Below are 20,329 nucleotides of genomic sequence, written 5' to 3' on the forward strand. Positions count from 1 at the left end.
AAGAATGAAGGGAAGGGAGAAATAGAATGAGAGAAATACTGAGAAGAACAGCAAATTAAAGTAAAAAGAAAAATAGATTATAAAGAAAGTGAGCAAAAAAGAGAAGGAAAGAAGGCAACAAAGAAATAGAATGAAAGAGTCGGTGTGGAATTGTCCAGTGGAGATCCTCGAGCCAATAAAACTATTATATTCCGAAACACAATAGCTGTGAGACTTTCAAAGAATGGCACGACTACACCCATGATAAAAACAATGAAAGGACTAAAGCAGGGTTGTCCTCTCGCAGCCGGCTCTGAACCCTCCAAAACTGAACTCTGTCCCAATTCCAACGTTATTTTACGCCGACGACATAATCCTATTAGACAAAACCATCTTGGTTCTACAACGGAGCTTACATCTTATGGGAACCTACATGAAATCCAACAACCTAAGGATCAATACGGCAAAGACTAAAATCATACCATTAGTAAAACTTCCATTCAAGAAACATCCAGCGCTAAAATTCTCTATTGATAACATTTGTCTAGAAGAAGTATCGACCTTCAAATATCTCGGCATTATACTAAATCATTCTAAAATAGAAAAACAGTGGTTCAATAACCTGGAAATTAAAACCCAGACACTAGCCAGACAAGGCTGTGTCCTACACAGGAAATATGGCAAATTTTCCTTTAAACCTGTCATAACATTCTACAGGCAGAAAGTAATCCCGGTAATTACATATGGCAGCAACGCAATGATCCACTCACAATCCAACAATTGGCCGAAACTAGAAGCTATATTCTGGAGAAAGATCTTAAGGCTCCCAGATTCTTATCCGATGGCTAGAATTCACTATGAGGTGGCAACCCAATCCCTATCTTCGATAGTGACATGGAAACAGCTCGACCTACTAAGAAAACTTCTGACAAACGATGAAACACCAGCAACAGCAATTTTGAAATATAATCCAACTGCTCTTCATAATACATTTTTAAGGAAATGGAAAGATCATTTGCACCAACAATTAAAGGATGAAGAAATATCACTCGGAACCCTCATGAACAGACCACAACATGCAAATCGCAAATTAGCAAATAACGACTGGATCCGAACAGGTCATGCCAAAACCCTATATTTAAGAAATCTTCAAAATCAATTGGACATTCGAGCACTAAACGAAATTCCGAAGTACATGGAACAGTTTCCCGATAACAATATCCGTACAGTGTGCATGGCAATTCGTTTAAATAACTTACCTACAAGAGACAAACTGGCAATGATACGACAAATCCCGAAAAGTGACAACTATTGTCGTTTCTGTAAAGATAGAGAAGTACCAGAAACAATTCATCATCTAGGAATGATCTGCCCAGAATTAACGACCAAGAGACTGAATTTTGGTAACTTTTTCAAAATATCGAGTCAACAGATGGACACGGATATGCGTTGGTCTTTATTATTGAACGGACGCGAAAACAAACTAATTTTCACAATAGCTCAATACTTACAACATATCTTGAGATTGCAGCCTGGAGCTCAACAGAAAGCCAAGTGAAGATACTGACCACTGGCCTAATTGATGCCGAAAGTGTTAAGAGATCTTCTTAGTGTCTCTACATTCCTTTTTTTTTATTTTATTTTATCTACTCTCTCTAGCTCTCAATTGAACTGTTATATTTTATAATTGTGTGTATCATTGAGTTTTTAAAAATGAAATGAAATGTTTGTAACAAACTAAATCATTTTAATAAAAAAAAAAGAGAAATAGATGATTAAGAAAGTGAGCAAAAAAGAGAAGGAAAGAAGGCAACAAAGAAATAGAATTAAAGAGAGGAAGAGAGGAAGAGAGAAAGAAAAAAGGAAAGGGGGAAATGAAAAAAGGCAGAAGGAGGTATGAAGGACACAAGCAGAAAAGGAACGATTGAAGGAAGCAATCTAAGAAACAATAACATGGAAAGAAAGAAAGGTGGGAGAAGGAATACAAGAATACAAGATGACAAAAAGGAAGTGAAGAATACAAAATGCACAAAAGTAAGGAAAGAATAAAAGATGTGATGAATGTAAGAAGGAGGGAAAAGTGGAAGGAATGAAATATAAAAACAATGGAAGCAACAAAGGAAGAAGGAAAGAAAGATGGAATGAAGGACACAAAGATGGGAAGAAAGAAAGAAACAGATAGATGGGGTGAAGGAAAGGAAGAATGAGAAAGATGAAAGATGCAATACAGGGAAGAAAGAAGGAAGTACATAAGGATTACGTTAAAGAAAGAAATTAGGAAAGATGAAACAGAAAGAGGGAAAGAAAGGCAGCAAGGGAGAAAGACAAAGAAATATGAAGGAAATGGCAAAAGATGGAATGAAAATGAAAAGGTGCAAAGAAAACAGGAACACAGTGGCGAGAATGATAGATTTAATTAGTACATGAGATCGTTATTGACCTCCTCTCAGCCAATAAGAATGTTTATAGTGCAGTCGATAACTAGATATTGACAGTATTCTGAACATTCGGTCTTCATGCGCAGACAGGGGAACATCAGTACAATTTGTAGGCAAGATTTCTTTTCAACAGGACACTTCCTCTCTGCAAGGACTTTTCTTTTGCTGCAGCATGCCTTTGAACATGAAAAAGAAAGCTAAAACATTGGAAAATGAGTTCACTTTCTTATGGAGGAACTCTTTACTTTTGCATGAAACCTAGTGCATGCTCATGTTAAACCTGTTTCAGTTCAACAAAGTAGCAATTAAAATGCTTAACGCATGAAGGCAACCATATTATTTAAATGCTTCAAAATAAAACCACACTTAATTTAATAACTCAGTGGATCTATTTATTTTACTCACTCTTAAAGTAACATTTTTAACTTTTAACTTCACTACCAAAATCCAAAACCTGTACTAATGCTACCACCATGTGCTAATAGCCTTGTAGATCTTGGGAAGGGTCATTGCTTGGGATGGGTCATTATTGCTTGGGATAATGACCTTTCCCACTTATGTCCCTAGATTTCGCCTCGGGTCATAGCTTGGTGAGGGGTCATTATACCGCAATAATGACCCCTCCCCGAGCCTATACAGAAAAGAAAGTAGAAAATCATGAACCAAGGAAAACATAACATGGAAAGTTGATTAGTAAGAACATTGCCTTTGCATTGTTGAGTTTTCTGATCAATGCTTGGGCAAGGAGATCTAAATCCCTCCTAGATCTGAGGTGGGAATTACTAAAGGAAATTGGGATGGTGTGGGGGTATGTATTCCGCTTTTATAATTCATCTACTATTAAATGAGTTGCTATTTTAGAGGTTATGGTTATGTGGTGCTGTTATTGTACTGAATGTACTCCTTTGCATGTGTTTATGCCTACATATTTGGGTGAAAACAACCACTATGTAAACATTTTAAAAATATAGGTTGAAGGAAATATTGTTTCTGGTGCTCCTGGACATTTTTAGGTTTTGAGGCCATATGGTAATTCTTGTATTGGAATTTCAATATAATTTTTGTTATGTTATTGTGATTTATTCTGCACAACACTGCAATTTTCATTGTCTGTCAGATCTGAATAGGAAGGTGGGCTCGGGAGTGTGGGTAAGTGGGATTCAGAGGTAGAGCACAAGAGAGCTTTGGTGTGCTGTTGGTAGCTTCAGTTCGGAAAAACCAGTCACTCTGTACTGGGATTGTTTTGTAGTTTGTAATGGTTTGTGATGTTTTTGTATGAGGGTGTATGGGGTGGTTTGTGCGTTTGTCGTTTGGTTTTCTGTTATGCATTTGGTTTAGAGGGGGATTGCAGATTGTGTGCAATTTGTGGCGGTTTCAGGTTTCTGCTCCTTTAGAGGTATATGTGTGTTTTGGTGTTGAGGCAGTGGGTTAGATATGGTAAGGCCTGAGCAGCCAAGGCCCACCAAAAATCAATAAATTACCTCAGCAGAACTGCGTGGGGGTTTACAGATAAAATGTCACTGTGGTGGGCCCAATTACATTAGCTTCAGGCCTCACTAGTTGCATAATCCTGGCTATGCCTCTAGTTGGAGGGTGAGTATGCAGGATATTGGAAATGTGTTGGTACAATTAGTGATGAGGGTCGTCTGTGCCCTTCTCTTGGAAGGTTATGGGGGTTTAGCAGGGCTCAGATTTTTCAGTGGTGGCTGGAGTTAAAGTGCTTTATTTCTTTGGGTCACCAGGTTTCAGTTTATTATGTTTACCTTGGTTTGGGTGTTTCACTTGTGTTGTTACGGCTGTTTCGCTGTGATGAATTTTCATGTTTAGCTTTGTGAGTTAAAGAACCATATTTTTAGTCATTTTCTGAATGTTGGGTGTTCGTTTGTTGTTTGTATTTAATATTTTATATGGGAGTGCAAGCACCAACGTTTTGCTAAAATGTATGAGAATGTTGATCCCCCAAATTTGAACTTTTGTTGTTTTGGTTCGAGCCAAATGTTCTTGCTGGATGTTTTTCTTGAATGAATTCTGCTCCTTGTCTGTGGATTGCTCTATGAGTTATGCAGAGCGTCTTGAAGAAAATGATCTGTGCTCAATTAATGTATATAATATTTGGGGTGTACCAATGAAATATTGAGCGTATGTGATTTGTGCCTTTGGTTTATTTTGTCTCCACATCCAATGATGATGAAGTGGGAAAATAGAAGAAAGAGGAAGAAGGAAAGAAAGAAAGAAAGAGGTAAAGGCAAGTACAATGGGCCAAAATACAAACCCTAAAAAAAGCAATGTACATGCACACCTTGTGAATATAAGTAATTTCATAATTGTGTGAATATGAGTGATTTCATAATTGTATCATTGCACTTCAGAGTGAAAAGAAAAAATGAAAAGAAAAAATCTATAGTGAGGCCCATTATCGATCCATTGTAACCACAGTCATTGCCTCTCATTGTTGTAGAAACTGTTCTACAGTAATTAATTGAGTCCAATAGTGACATTTTGTAAAAGGAGCCATGGCCTTGTGCGAGGCATTGGGGAAGAGGACGGCCCTAGGAGCCAACGGAAGGGCTAATTATCGGGCCTCTCACACGCTTTACAAGTGTGTTCGTTTTTTCCAAGGTAGCACTGGTAATTACTTCAATATTTTTAAAATCTCATATTTCATGATAGTTGCCCTTTAAAAAATAAAAGGAGAAAGTAAATCCACACTTGGCTCCGACTTGTACATTGATCCCCACGGTGACAAAACCAAAACAGCTCAGAGGAGAAAAGGGGAGTTTGCGCTATTGGGGTTTTTGCAAGATGAGAGCATATGCCTGCTGAGGGCATACAGGGAGCATATGAGCTTGCGAGGCAGCAGGACCAGGCAATGAGGCATCTGCGTGGGTTCAGCGAGTTAAGCAAAGACTTAAAAGCGATGGGACTGGGTAAAGCTTTTGGCAGGCACTCATTCACAATTAGGCAGCACCATCAGATGGTACGCAGGAGGAGGAGCGGGCAAAGGGTTAACAAGATGGGAAAGTGGAGTTATGTAGATTCAAAAGTCACGTCAGTGGAGGGGATCAGTCCTAGGAAGCCCTTGCTAACATTTCCATTTTCATCAGCTTTGGGCATCTTCATGGCAATAGGGGAGAGAGGGAAAGAGGAAGAGAGAAAGGGGGAAAGAGAAAGAGGGAGCGAGAAAGACAGAAAGAGTGGGAGCGAAGGAGCAGAACAGAGAGCAAGCGGGAAAGAGAAAGAGCGAACAAGAGAGAAAGAGCAAGCGATATGGAGAAAGAGAATAAACAGCATGAAGGGAGGATGTTCGGTGGCTGCAGTGCTTAAAGTGGGCCGGGGCTGAGCCCCGGCAGTCTCCAAAAAGTGGGACTGAGGCGGGGCTCTGCTGGTGCCCGTCCTACCGCAACATTGGCGGGAATCGCGGGATGCATTATCCCGTTGCGGCCGCAGCCGCGACGGGAGATGCGCCTGCAATGAAGACAGGCAAGCTGACAGAAGTGGCAGCCAGCCACAGCGAGGCTGTGACTGGCTGCCACTTCCGTCAGTCATAGTAACTGCGTCTGGTGACCCCTCGCGCAAGAAGTCACCAGAGGCAGTTACCGTCCCTTTGTTTCCCCAGGTCGCCGAGGCGCCTTTAAACCTCGGCGAACCTGGGGATTCCTCGACATATTTCGAGGTTTATAAAAGATGGCTTTGAAAGTACACATTTCCAGCCATCTTTTATAAAGCTTTGCCGACGGACAATTTTGTCCGTAGTCAAAGCTTTATAAAAGATTGCTCGAATTGTGTACTTTCAAAGCCATCTTTCATGAACCCGAAATGTTTAAAAAAGATGGCCTGAAAACTAGTCAAACCGTAGGTTATGCACACAAATATATATAAATGTTATATATTTGTGTGCGTACCTTACTATGGTTTGTGTACTTTGAAAGCCATCTTTTATAAACGTAGAAATATGTTACATATTTCTATGTTTAGAAAAGATGGCTTGCATAGTACACAAACCATAGTACGGTACGCACACAAATATATAACATTTATATATATTTGTGTGTATACCCTACGATTTGCGTACTTTTTAGGCCACGCCCCTCCCACAAGCCACGCCCCTAAATGAGGGCCCCCCCCCTTGATTTCTTACCCCACTTATAGCCCTGGGTGGCAGTGAACAGTAAGTGGCAGAGGTGGCAGTCTTGGCATTCAGCTGATGAGGAAAAGAGGAGCAGAGACCATGTCTAGGCCCTCCAAAATGTGTGTATCGATAGTTATCTGCTCCAGGGAGATGGCTGCAGGGTGTGAGTAAGCCAGAACCAATGTACTCACTCCCAGAACAGAACACTTTGATCGAGACTGAAAAAGAAGGATAGCTTGCTACAATCCTAAGTATTCTGTATACATGTCTTGCATTAAAAAACACAAATAATAAAGAATAAAAAAATGAAGGTTTTTGGGGTACAAAAAGGGATCAGGATGCTTGTATGATATGATAAGTCATTTATAATGCACCTGTAGACAAGTGTTTCTAGGCGCGACAAGACAAAGAAGGGGAGACAGAGGGAGGACAAAACAAACGATCTTACTAGGCCTTGAGTGAATCAGATTGTGCGAGGGTGAGGGAAGAGAAGTGCCGGGGTTGGGGGAGAGTACAGTGGGTAAAACGTGGTAAGTGCTGCCACGGTGGTGCCTCAACAAATCTAAGTGATTTGCCCGCGGCTGAAACTACGGCGGGCAAAATGTTTGCTTGAGAAAGGTGCCAACAACCAAAAGTTCACATCTTTCTTGTGCGAACACACATACACACTCACACACACACACAACACACCCATAACATCCCCCCACCCACACCCTCAGCACACCCCCACCAACATCCCCAACATAAAAAAAACACTTACCTTCATCTTCACGCTGGGTTCCTGCAGCGCTAGTTCCCTTTCACTTCCGTGATTGGGACCCGGCGCCACAGGGTCTTTTTCTTTTTTTTTTTTGTTAAACAGAAGCCTGCGGGGGTGTCCCCCGCAACTCCTGCTCACTATACCATGAAGTATAGTGAGCGGGCGATGTGGAGGACAACCCCGCAGCCCCTGTTTTTTTTTTACAATGCTACCACCAAAGGTTCGAACTTTTGGTGTTCGAACCTTTGGTGGTTGCATTTTTAGAACTTTTGCTCATTGCGACCATTTTTTTCGGTATAATCTTCCTATACCAGCTCAACTATGTGCAGGGAGACAGGGGACTGTAGGGTTGAAGATACACTCACTAAGTGGGTGGGAGGCCTGGCGGCAGTGCAAGGGGCCACTGGTCATGCAGGAGCCTGGTGCCCATGAGGTTCAGTGGGTGACCAGGTAACCAGTTAGCGCAGCAGACAGGAGCATCAGCAGGAGAGAGAGAAAGGAAGTGGAAGTGAAGAGAAAGTTCTTGGGTTGCTTCCGAAACCTTGGGTAGTCCTGCTCTAGTTTGAGAGAGGCATGGAGCTGTTCCATAGGGTGGCCCCAGCTGTGGACAGGGATCTAACCCCTACTCTCTGCCTGGAGAGTTGGAGGTGGATGAGTGGAGGGCTCGAGAAGGAAGATGCTTAGAAGAGAAAGTTGGATGTAGTGTGGTCCCCGGTCTCAGAAAGCCTTGTAGGCGATGCAGACGGTCTTGAACTTGATCTTTTGGAGCCAGTGGAGAGATTTCAGGGCTGGAGAGCTAAACTCCCTGGCCCTAAGGCCAAGGACAAGTTTCACAGTCCTGTTCTGGATTAGTTGCAAGGGGCGAAGAGTAGAGGCAGGCAGATTTAGAAAGAGGCTGTTGCAGTAGTCCAACCTAGAGAGAACCGGGGCTCTGGAGATAGTGAGCTTCTGGGGGAAAGTGAGAAAAGGAAGCATAACTCTAAGGAGGTGCAGCTGGAAGTATGACTTCTTAGAGATGTCAGAGATGTGAGGAGAGAAGGAAAAGGTGGAGTCAAAGATAACCCCAAGGTTCTTCGCCTCACAGGAAGGTGAGGGTAGATGGCCCAGGGTGAAGGGCCAGAGTGTAAGAGGGAAAGCGGGAGCAGAAGATCTCAGTCTTACTGGCATTAAGGTAGAGATCGTTGGATTCACACCATTCCTGATTCACGGATAGACAGGTATGAGCTAGGGAGCAGAGGAGGCGGAGGGGAGACTGAGGAGAGTCGAGTGTCATCCGCATAACACTGAAAGTTAGAACAGAAGGTAGAGAGGAGGTGGGCCAGAGGTACCAAGTAATGGTTGAAGATCCAGGGTGAGGGTTTAGAGCCCTGGGGAACACCACATGTAGAGATAGAGGTGGTAGAGAGAAAGGACCCAAGTTGGACCTGGGGGGGTCGATCAGAGGGAAAGGAGGTCAACCAGGCTAAGGCCTGATCTGTGATAACCAGGTTGTCACAGAGACGATTGATCAGGATGGCGTGGTTGACCGTATTGAAAGCAGAGGATAAATCTAGGAGAATGAAAAAAGAAGGAAGGTTAGCATTGAGATTGGAGAGCAAGTCTTCACTGGTGTTCAGGAGTGCAGTTTCCATGCTTCTGGCTGCTCTAAAGCCAGAGTGGTGGTCATGGAGAGAGCCAACAGATTCAGTATGAAGAGTAAGCTGGGAGATGGGCAGCTTTTCCAGGAGTTTGCCCAGGAAAAGAGCGATAGAGATCGGGCGGCAGATTGCCGGAGAGGAAGAATCGTCAGAGTGCTTCTTGGAAGGGGGTGTACAAGGGAAAGCTTTAGGGGGAGAGAAGGTTCCAGTGGCAAAATAGTGATTGCAGAAATCGGCCAAGGCTGGAGCAAGGGTGTTGATGTGGTCCTTGATGGTTCTGGAAGAGCAGGGGAGCACTTGGTTTTATGAGACTTTCCTAGATTGGGATTGTCAAGAAACATTGTTGGGAGGGAACACGGCGAAGGAGGAGTAAGGAGGAGGAGAGATGGCCGAAGACGGGCCGGGAGTGGTAGAGGGAGAGGAAGCAGTGAGAGTGGACAGGATGTCCTCAGTTTTTGTGGGAATATTACTAATATTACTTTTGAAGCACCCCAAGTGGATAGGCTCAGCCTGGGTGTATTCACACCTGGCATGGACACTGTGCAGCTGAAAGGAAAACATGTTTTTAGAGAAAAAAACGAGCAGAGGAGATCAAGCATATAAATAGCTGAGGTAGGATTTTTTGTCATTTTATTTTTAAAAAGGATGCAGGGAAATGCTGCCAGGATATTTGCAGTTCATGCTCGGCTAAGTTAAGGCGGAACAGTGCAGCTTTGTTGCAGAAACACACAGGCTGGTTGCGGCAAGTGAGAACCACCAAAGGCGCACTTGAGGTGCCAGGGAGCCCAGAAATAGGGACTGATAAATTACCTTTAGCAATATTGCCAAACTCGTTTACTGTGTACAGCCTACACGCGGTCTCAGCCTGAACACCGGTTTCACATCTATTCTGTAAGAGCTAGCTCATTCAGTAAAAAGTATGATGCAGACAATTGTTGGATCATAGCTTTAAAATATATAAGTTAAAGACCGTCATATACATGAGGATGTTGGTAATTTAAGAGGGAAACTCATCAAGCGTATAATGGTGGCATTGCCATGGCCCTACATGAGCAGGTGCCATTACGGACTGCCTCGCAGACCATGGCCGATCTTGGGGTCATTTCTTTGATCCCAAGGCATCACTTCTGGGGGAGGGGCGCTGAGGTGGGTGTGCAATTGAAGGCGTGAGCTGGGGAAAGGGGGAATTACCTGTGTTCCGGTGACCACCATAAAAGGGGGTTTCCCTGGCACCTTTCCCGTTTTCCTCACTGCGCCCGCCAGATGTTTGCCCACCCTCCCATCCGACGTGCCGGTTTTCAGGGTTGTGGCAGAAGTATTTTGAAGAGAATGTTATGACGTTATGGGTATCTTTCGGCCTGATGCCAAAGTTTACGGAGTTAATATTGTCGCATTTGAGATTTTTTTAGGCCGGTTGACGGGGACATACACAATGTTCCATGGTATGTTATGAACATGACCAATGTTCAACTTGCTATATGAACTACGTTGTGCTCCCGGGGTGGGTCAGGGGGTCCTCTCCCATCCAATAGGCCAGCAGCAAGCAGGCGTGAAGGGTTGGCTGGCCCCTCGGGAAAAAGGAGGATACCAGGCTTGGGTCTTCGACTGTCCGCTTGACATTTGACTTTCAATTCGCCCCGGATCAGCCTAGACAGCCGTTACTGGTGGGTCAGAAGGAGCTGCTGGGGACATGGTTAAGTTAACTTGCTTTAAAATAAATCGGGTGGGGTCCCGCGTCGAATTCTGAAAACAATGGTGTGCAATAAAATGCGGCCTCCAAGAATGGATTCACCTGTTAGGTGAGGGTGCCCCCTAGAAGGTCCTCAAAGAAACGACGACCTTCAACTCACGTGAAACACTGCACTGGAAAAAGATGAAAGCAGACATTTGAAATAGAACGTGTCTCCATCAGCAAGATACTGTGTGCGAGATGAAAGCAATAGTGCAATCTCTGGAAGAGGATTGCAGCATAACAATAATGACTGATATGTGTACTTTACAGGATTGCTGATACATTTATACAAGTCACTAGCGTCACCTAGGTCATGTAACCGTGGGGAAGAGACACACGTGTTGGCAAACAGATAATGTATCTGACATTATACCTTGCTGTTTCTTAATATTACTGCAGAAAAGGCAAACAAAACATGTTTCTCTTGAAAATACTGACTCAAATCTAACATTATACCATATTGTTTTTTTTATATTAATTGAGAATAAAGCAGATACTTTTGAAATTATTTTGAGTTTTCTAAGGCTTCAAGAATAAGATCAATGTAGGGAGCACATTCCATTTGCACAGTTCGGTTCTGACTTAATGCTTTTTGGGTTTAGGGGAAGACGCCCCTTTACTTGGCCTAAGATTGCAAAGTGTCATGGCGGATGAGAGCATCTCTAAACCCCGCCTTACATTAAGGGCCCGATTCATGGAAACGTTTGCACGGTTCAAAATGACTCTGCACTGCTGAAAAGTGACGTTCCACTGCTGACACGAACCCTGATTCATCGAACTGTGCAAAGTGTATTTTTGCAGTGCAAAGTCGGTGCAAAGTCATTTTGTACTTTTTTTTTGCATTAGGGCTTTTTTGCAAATTTGCATTTGGACCGATGCAAAGTTTCTGCCAAGCCACGCCGGGTTTTAGGAAAAGTGTGACGCTTTCTCAGGCGTTAACACAGGGCTCTTTCATTTAAAGTGTTGTAAAAACGTGTGGCATTAACAACCTTCACAGAATTGAGAAAGCATAAGAAGTACCCTCAGCAATGCACTCTGCATGCGTGCACTTTACACGTGAACAAACCAAGCGCAGGCTTCCAAAATAGGGCAGGTGCTGCAAGGTGTAGATTGTGCAAAATAGGATTTGCCGAGGAAAAGAGATTATGAAAGACTGACTTATGCATTTCTAGATCACATACCACCTGAGGGTAGTCTTGGCGCTGATTACCAACGCATATTGGAGTATGCGGGATCTACGGAGGGACAACAAAGATGGCACCAAATTTCAAATGCTTAAGGATGATACAATTCGTAAATTGCACAGAGGGGACCCGTTAAGCTTTCAAAAACGTCCCTAATTCGAAATGTTCATCATATCGCAACGGGGAAAAAAAAACACACATAGCCTTGCATAACAGCACATGACAACTACCAACTGAAAAATCACACCTACACTCACATCGCAGCTCTCTTGCGCTTTTCCTGCTCATTCCTACTAACTTCACCTACCCTCTTGCTTTTCAGTTCCGCCAGAGTGCTAGGGGACCACTCCAGTGGTGATAGTGCGCGGTACAAATAGCCTTTAACATAACATAACATTTGTAATACAAGTGCAAACAAACGTCTAAAAACGGACACAACGGACTTTACATCACAGTGCAAAAGGTCTAAAGGCCACCTGCCATTTACGCTTGGAAGACGGCATCTAAGGGAGATTCCTAGTGAATCTGCTTTTTGCAGGTCTATACATTGGGATTTTTGCTAGTGGAGGATGCCGGGCAGGCAGAAACAGCAATTCCGTTCTGTGCCCCAGCTCTGTCAGCAAATGCCCTGGAGTAGAATCGCTTCTATGCGTCGGATTTCACCGAGAAGAAGAGGCCCAAAGCGCTCCATTCTTAAGCGGCCTGCACAGCAAATCTACACCTCCTTCAAAATAGAGGCAAAATGCAGCAACAGAAGGCATCAGTTGGTCAGAGCCCCTCAGAGTGCAGACACAGTCTCACAAAGTTATTTAGTAATTCACTAAATAGGATCCAAAGAGGGGCTCTAATTTATGGTCGTGAACCGAGGATAGCACAGGGGCAACGTGCTGGTCTTGGAAGCAAGAGCACGCACAGCAACAGAGATTCACATTTCGGATCTGCGCTTAGAAACCAAACTTGCACGGTATTAGGCACTTTATATAAAAAAAACCAATAAAATAAATAAAGTAAAATGAAATGGTCTAGTTTATGGTTTTCCTAATGTACTTGGCCTCTATTTATTTATTTAATACACATATAGCAACAAGCTTTGTGTATACAACAATATGATACAAGTTTCCCTCAATTTAAAATACATACATGATGCATGGTATAATTCACTTCATAGTACTAATTACTGCCAGTTTAAAATTCATAAATAATGGTTAAAACAGCCACTGCAGATAAACCCACATTTTAGGTCAGAGTCGTCATAATGTCGTTAAACATCCCATACAATTTTACAACATAAAATATCAAGTTTAAATCGCATCCTTTCATAAATACAGGCCATATCTTAATAAAATCACCTGCGCGTGTCCTCTATTCCAACCTGGTGTGGGTTAAGAACTGAGGAAAGATTGCAAGACATGACTGTCTTCTCTAAAGATGAACACTTCTTTCTCCACTGCTCTAACTTTGGAGAATTCAGGGATGATGGCAACTTGTTCCTCAAGGTGCAAAGCGACGATAACATGCTAATTGTTTGCATAATCCACATTTCCATGCACCGATCGTAACATGTACAGTTCCGCATTCTGTACATGCAAATGCTTGACAAAAATGAAAACATGCACTTTTTCTTCGACCGGCCGGCCACATACACATATTTGCATTTGTTGAATTTCGTAACTAAAAGCAGGCAGTCAAGCGTCCCATGTGTTCCAAAAAAAGCGAAGTGTTTCCTGCTCACCTCGCCTCGCAGAACTTTTTTGTCAAGCTGGGTCGGTCTTGGTTCCGACGCAATCGGAACCACCTGTGTACCTGCCTTGTGCGCAGGTCGCACTGCTTGGACAAACTGCATACCTGGACCTAGAAAACAAAGCAGAGCAGGGGTTAGAAAATGAGGCCATGATTATCGCTGCTAAAATGAGGTCATGATTATCGCTGCTAAAATGAGGTCATGATTATCGCTGCTTTGTACGAGTCTCTGTGCATGGGTGGTTTAACATGTGCACATCTCTTGCCGTTTCCCACTCAAGGTATTGACTCCCCTGTTGGCATCCTCTTTAGACTGGCCTGTAGGAAAATGGCGGCATTTGTCAACAGGCCAAAGCCACTGAAAGCCAGCTAGGACTCATGCAGAATCCGTCACTTATCACAGCTGTGCTGAAGAGTCATTCAGTAGACCCGAGGATGAGCGTCGTATGTGACTCTGGCTCTTGGGTCACCACAGAGGCTCTTGGCTAATCCGCATATAACATTTAGGCTCTGTTCTTTTTCAGATACAGGAAGTAGACATTTGAACCACACATGCCACAGGGCCACCGCCAGTTCAGAGCCACATGAGCAAGGCATTGTGGGTATGCAAACTAGCCAAACGCAAGCCTTCCCCTCCAGAAACGTGTCTTTGTCTTGCAGGGAAGTGATATGTTATACAGTGTTTAATCAACCCTAGTGAATGAAATTGCATTTCTGCCCAGAGGATGAAATATCTCCTTTCTTTTCGGGATGGCAAGTAGGCCGAGATATTTGGGACAGATAACACGTCCACGCCTGGGTCATAGACAATTATGAAGTGCTGCCGAGTTAGGTAAACGCCTACCTATCTCATTATCTCTGTGCTGTCGCTGTAACCCAGAGTAAGGAAGCACCTGCTCAAGATGGCGCCTGCATGGAGAGGCGGGAGCCACCCTTCCTCGCTTTTCCTTAAATAGTTGGTGGGTACAATCAGATGTTGCTGCGCGGACGGGTTGGGAACATGGGTGTAAACTTCCCAAATTTAATGCAGGGGACCAGGCATTGTGGGGAATTCACCATAATGGAATGGGTAGCGGAAGCGCTGTCACGTGACCACTGACCCTGATGTCTTCATAGGAATGGACATTACTGAACATACTACAAGTTCAAAGAGATGCGCCTCAGAAAGGCAAATAAAATGCACTATGTACACACATTTCTCTTTAACTTTGAAATTATGAAACCCCATTTTTAAAAATAGTAACACTCAAGATAATAATTAAGATAATAATAACGCAGTATATGCGGTGCAAAGTGTTGTTAGTCTATTAAAAAAATGCGTACATTAAAAAAAAAACTTCTAAGTGATCAGAATGTTGCCACTAAGTGAAATAACGCACAATGATGAAAGTACTCAGGGTGACAGTATGGTTCCATAAGGAGTGTTTGAAATATAGGCACTAGACTCCAGCTGCTCCCATCCTATCTTAAGTCAATGCTTTCTACTTTGAGGTCTTTCAAAAGCTAAACTATAGTACTCCATGGTACATCACCCTGGCAAAGGCGCCATGTTTATAGAAGCGTTTTAGGCAGTCAGCTGGATTCGCTCTGAAGGAGCAGATGAACAAGCAGATACGTACCTCTACTAGGCTTACAGGGCAGTTTGATGGCCGTGACAGGACTGGGCGTGTGTCAGTCGGTGCAGCCAGATTCTAGGACACAAGCGCAACAAAGCAGCCCTGCCACAAACTCAAAGCGTGCCATGTGCCGGTGCCACGCCTTCCATGCCAACGACATGAAGAACAATGACCAAGTCATCAAAATGAATACTGGCCGCTGCGGAACACCCACCGGTTCAAATATGTGCATGACCAACCGCGTGGCGCATTCCCGGACAGCACTCTGCCACGCGCATTCCAGTGTCGGGCAGAGGGGCTACACAGACGCAGTGTTAACCCTGACTGCACATGACCACTGTGAAACAAGCCTTCCCAGCAACAGAATTCCCAAGGGCTTTTGCCTCTGAGCATTACTCATGCTTGCATAATACCCCCTTTCACCACACATGAATAATACCCCTTAATGCATGTGGCACCCTGAGGAGACCACATCTAGTATACGTTCACTGTTGCTAGAGCCGTTACCCTAAAAAGGAGGTACTGGATTTCTGAGACACCACATGTCCGGTTTCTTCTTAAATGTAAACATTCATTCAATTCTTTGCTTGAGGGATTGAATTGTGTATATGACCGCAGGGAGTCCGCCAAATTCTGCGTAATGCCCTTGCTGCTTATTGGGTGCGAAGGTGACCCACAAACATGCTCCGATTCCCACCCCCTTGCGGGGTTGTGCGCATCACTTTGGGACGAAAGCGAAGGGACAGCGCTAGCGCGTCACCTCATTTATGGGACAAACAGTTTTGTAATGAAGGGGGTGAAAAGGTGCCACCTTCACCCTTAAGGTAGAGGTACATATATTTGCAAATGTTTTCGGAAGGGGTTTCAACCTATAACCATGCACCCTTTACCATACGTGATATCTGAATAGGCCAACAGCTTTAATCCTCATCATGAGAATGGTTAGTAAAAACTGGGCCTATTCCAAATACCACCATTTTATTTCCCCAATTCTGCTATACCCATAATGGGCCAGGCAGTGACATGTATGCTGCACCAAGTGACATTGTGGCTCACTCCTATGCAATGGCAACAGATGTTTTTTTCAGAATCCACATTGAACCCGCAATACCCCAATCCCCACCGGATGTCGACAATCTCAGCAGCCCAGCCACCAGGAGCAATATCTCACGCAACAAAGAGACATAACACATTGGCAGGTCTAGCTTCTGCTGCAATACTACGTAACCCCCGCCCGACTGCATGCTGCCTCGCTCCCACCATACCCATCCCATACTCAGTTTAGTGGAATTTTTGGTAACGATGAACCTTGGTCCACTGGCATACAGAGCACTGTCCAAAGCGTAATGAGTATTAAAAACAGCAAGGTATCTCATCAAGCACATAATTGAACACACAAAGAACAAAGAAAAGCAGCGGGAGTAAGGAACATGGCAAGAATTCAGATTCTCCTCTTCAACCAACGCCTCCTCCTAACTACACAACCCTAACCTCACCGCGCATTCCCTGTCAAGCAGGAAACTACCCCAATCTCAGGAGCCCATACTTCTAATCCTACCACCTATTGATGGAGAGCAAGGCACGCACAACTGCAATGCCACCTTCTATTCCCGATCAATCCAAAATCCAATATCCTTACCACCGCCTATATTCCTAATCTGCTCTACATTCTGATGAAAAAGGTTGACCTGTAACTGAAACCTCACACTGTAGTCCAGAACTCTCTGTATATTCCTTATCACCAGAAACCCATACGCCCAATATCACCAACCAGGAACCCAGAACCCAGTTCTCATCCTCTAGTTCTGATCAACCAGAAACCAACAAACAACTCCCATCTTCCACACCTCATCCACGAAGAAGCCACAGTGCGTAGGATAGCACTATCTGAATGGTGTCCATCGTAAAGGTTGAACCAAGTGTAAAATGAGGTGTTGTACTCTATTAGTATCCTGGGCAGGCCCATGCAGGTCTCTGATTGGTGAAACTGAGTTTTACTTCCACCATCCCACATTCCATCCCCAGCCTACCCAATTACTTGCCAAGTGGATCCACACTAACACAACCAGCACCTCTCGCCTTCCTCTAGACATGCCTCCTCCACTGCTGCACGTGGAACATTTCTTCACTTGTCTGCACCCTTCCCCCCTAAACCCCCCCCACCCCCCGCAGCTTCTCTGGCATAATGCTGCTCCTATAGTCCTCTGTGTTTCCCGCTCTGCTTCAATCCCACTCCTCTGCTGCCTCTTCAGGTTCGTGCCCCAAAACCCTCCACACTCTGCTGAGGTACACCCAAAACAGTAATCACAAGTAACCCCTCTGTTGTGGCGCTTTTCAGCCTTGTATTCCCCCCCCCCCGGCCTTTATTGCACAAGCTTTAATGGCCACCATTGGTGTGACCTGGTCAGTAACGGCACAGTAAACCAAGTTGACAGCAAGGAATTAGCGCCATAACAGGCCGGGGCAGCCCTCTGCAGTCATCATTAACTCAATTAGTATTCATGCATGACATACGGGGTGCTAAGGGTTTGGCTGGTTTCCAACAAGAAGCAGTGATTGTGGAGAGTGTGAGGTTTCTCTAGGCAACCCCCCCCCAGCCCCCAAAATAATCTGAAAACAAACAAGTCTGTCATTGAAACGGTGAAGGGAACTTGCCGAGTCCTGTCTTCTGTTCCAGGCCCTGGAGAAGGGAGAGATTGTGCTGGAAGTGATATGGTAAGGTAAGTCATGAAAATGGGAGTGCGTGAGGCAAGGGTGGGTGGTGTGTTGGAGCCAGGCAAAGTGGGGGGGGGAGGTTACAATGCAGCACTGCTCTGACTGGTGGGGGTGGGGGAAACAGCGTTCAGCTCCCTCAGAACAACGGCCATTCTGGCCAAATTCACTGTGATCCAAATGAGCAGCTTGGCTACCGCCGGCGCATTGGTTGCTAATTGCAAGGAAGAGCTGTGTCCACTTAGGAGGAAGGGCCCAAAACAGCAGGGCATTCTTAAGATTTCAAATGCAGGGAGGAGATGTGTGCTAGACACCTGGTGTGTGACCGTGGAAACACAAGACATTGGTTCTAAAACCAGCTCTCCCTCTTTCCACACTATGAAACTGGGCCAAGTCATTTCATCACTACCTTTTGCGCTCCACAAGGTGCATTTCTGAGTCGATTATCCTTCTCGGGTTCCAACATCCCTCTTTTGTTAATTAGTCTAACCCTCAGTCCAAATTGTCAGTTCTATAATGATTCTTAAATCTCTCTCCTTTTCTTCCTTCAATGACCAACTCCACTGCTCCATGTCTGGGGTCGTTATTTTCTTCAACTTAACTCCTCTAAAATGGAAACTCTCTTCTTCCCGTCACCTACTCCCGACTGTTCTTCCCCCTCTTATCAACTTTCCTCCTGTTCTCTCCCTCTGAATCCCATAAATATGGCCCTCGACAAGGAGTTTTAAATTCCTAAACTCCTGGGGATCAGACTCTTCCTTTAACAATGGGAGGAGGAGCCCTCGCCCCCATACAAATGCTGGTAATTTGCTGCCATATTTATATGGCTCACAGACACGTCAGATGGGTCCTTCACGATGTGACATGTCCATGCACCAATCAGTGCGCAGCCCCTGCCAAGCCTTGGATGATAACGGTCAGTGAGTGGACTGATTTAGTTACTGGAAGAACATTACTACTAAAGCACTGGAGGAAAGAGGTAGGGTTCAATGGCTTTAATCACTAGCTGCGTGGGTTTAGTGCTTGAAGCTGGCCAGTTGTTGGTGTCATGGCGCAGACTGCTCCTGACATGATACAGAAAGGGCTGGTAGTATCAGTACTACTTTGGATGTCTTTTTCTGTGTTGACATAATTATGCATAACCCCAGCAATGGCCCAAAGGTATTCATAGTGCAGGTGGGTTGCACCTTTCATACCGAGAGATGCATATGCAAACATAAGAGTGCACCTTACCAGGGCTCTCCCTAAAACTGAAGAAGGATCTGCTTTATTCATAAGTCAAGGCCAACAGGTGTTTGGGTCTGTGTGCAACTGAACTGGTGGTGAGGTTCAGGGTATACTGGGAGTTCCCCCCTGAGGGCCAACTTTGTATGAGAATAGCTTGGTTCCTAGCGTCTAAGACCATTCTGTCTTCGAGGATAAAATGAATGTGTATTGTGAGGAACATAGGCCATACTCGCTTCTTTCCCCCTGTAGCCTCCAGGGAAAGGCCACCCCCTTTGGATCCTGACCCTGGGAGTGAATATGCGTGGGAGGATCACCTTGGTGGAGGAGACGTGGGGAGAGGACGTCCTTAGATGAGACATGGTATCCCCCTTCCCTTTTCATAACAAACCCTCTATCCCTCAAACCTTTGTAGGTTATTGCCAGCCCTTTCCCTGCTCTTCCCTTAAAACATTCCACAAGAAACACCAGCTGAACACTGGGACAAGGAAGAGACCAACTAGGCAGACACATACTCATTTTGTTAAGACAAATACACATCAGCCTCATTTTTGTAATACAGACACATATCAGCCTCAGCTGTGTACTGGAACAAGGAGGAGGACAGCACGACTAAGGCATAACTATTGCTCTAATGGCGAGTGGTTGTCTTTCCTGGACTCAAGGTGGCGGAACCTTTAAAAGCCAACATCCTTTTGTAAATGGAGTCAACTGTGGAGGCAGAGGCAGCAGCTGGGAAAAGCAACTCCAGGTCAGCGGTGTGGCAAGTGGAGCGCTCAGGACCCGTGTACCGATGCAGACTTTATGCAGCAGGAAGCAAAGCCAAGGAGTGCTGAAAGCCGGTAAGAGTCTGCGAGAAGGAGATAGGGGTAACTGAGCGAAGAGGTCGCAAGAATCCTGACCAGCAGGTGGAGCATCGCTGAGGCGCCACGCCATGAAGAGCCGCTGGGACGGTAAGGTGAAGACCCGTGGCGAATAGACCTAACAGCGCTGTACGCTCTGACCAGTGAGTGTCGTAAACACCGGGCTGGCAGGCAAATATGTGATGAGCATTATTTTGAATACTGAACTAAATGAAAACCTTTACAAGTGCTTCTGGATACCTCACAGAGCTATTACAAATACCTTTGAATATTGAACAAACTGAAAGTCATTATAAATACTTTAAAATGCCCAAA

At 44.6% G+C, this 20,329-nt stretch overlaps 1 protein-coding gene across 1 annotated transcript in view; it reads right to left on the reverse strand.

Annotated features, from left to right (window-relative positions):
- The window catches only part of LOC138577213 (ceramide synthase 2-like), a 929,909-nt gene that overhangs the window by 440,940 nt on the left and 468,640 nt on the right, over positions 1–20,329 (reverse strand). Inside the window, exon 4 of the mRNA XM_069649612.1 lies at positions 13,592–13,710. Within this exon, the coding sequence (XP_069505713.1) occupies positions 13,592–13,710 (119 nt within the window). The remainder of the gene's footprint in view (positions 1–13,591; positions 13,711–20,329) is intronic.

Source organism: Ambystoma mexicanum, chromosome 1p, assembly GCF_040938575.1.
Source record: "Ambystoma mexicanum isolate Mex_15411 chromosome 1p, UKY_AmexF1_1, whole genome shotgun sequence".
NCBI lineage: Eukaryota > Metazoa > Chordata > Amphibia > Caudata > Ambystomatidae > Ambystoma > Ambystoma mexicanum.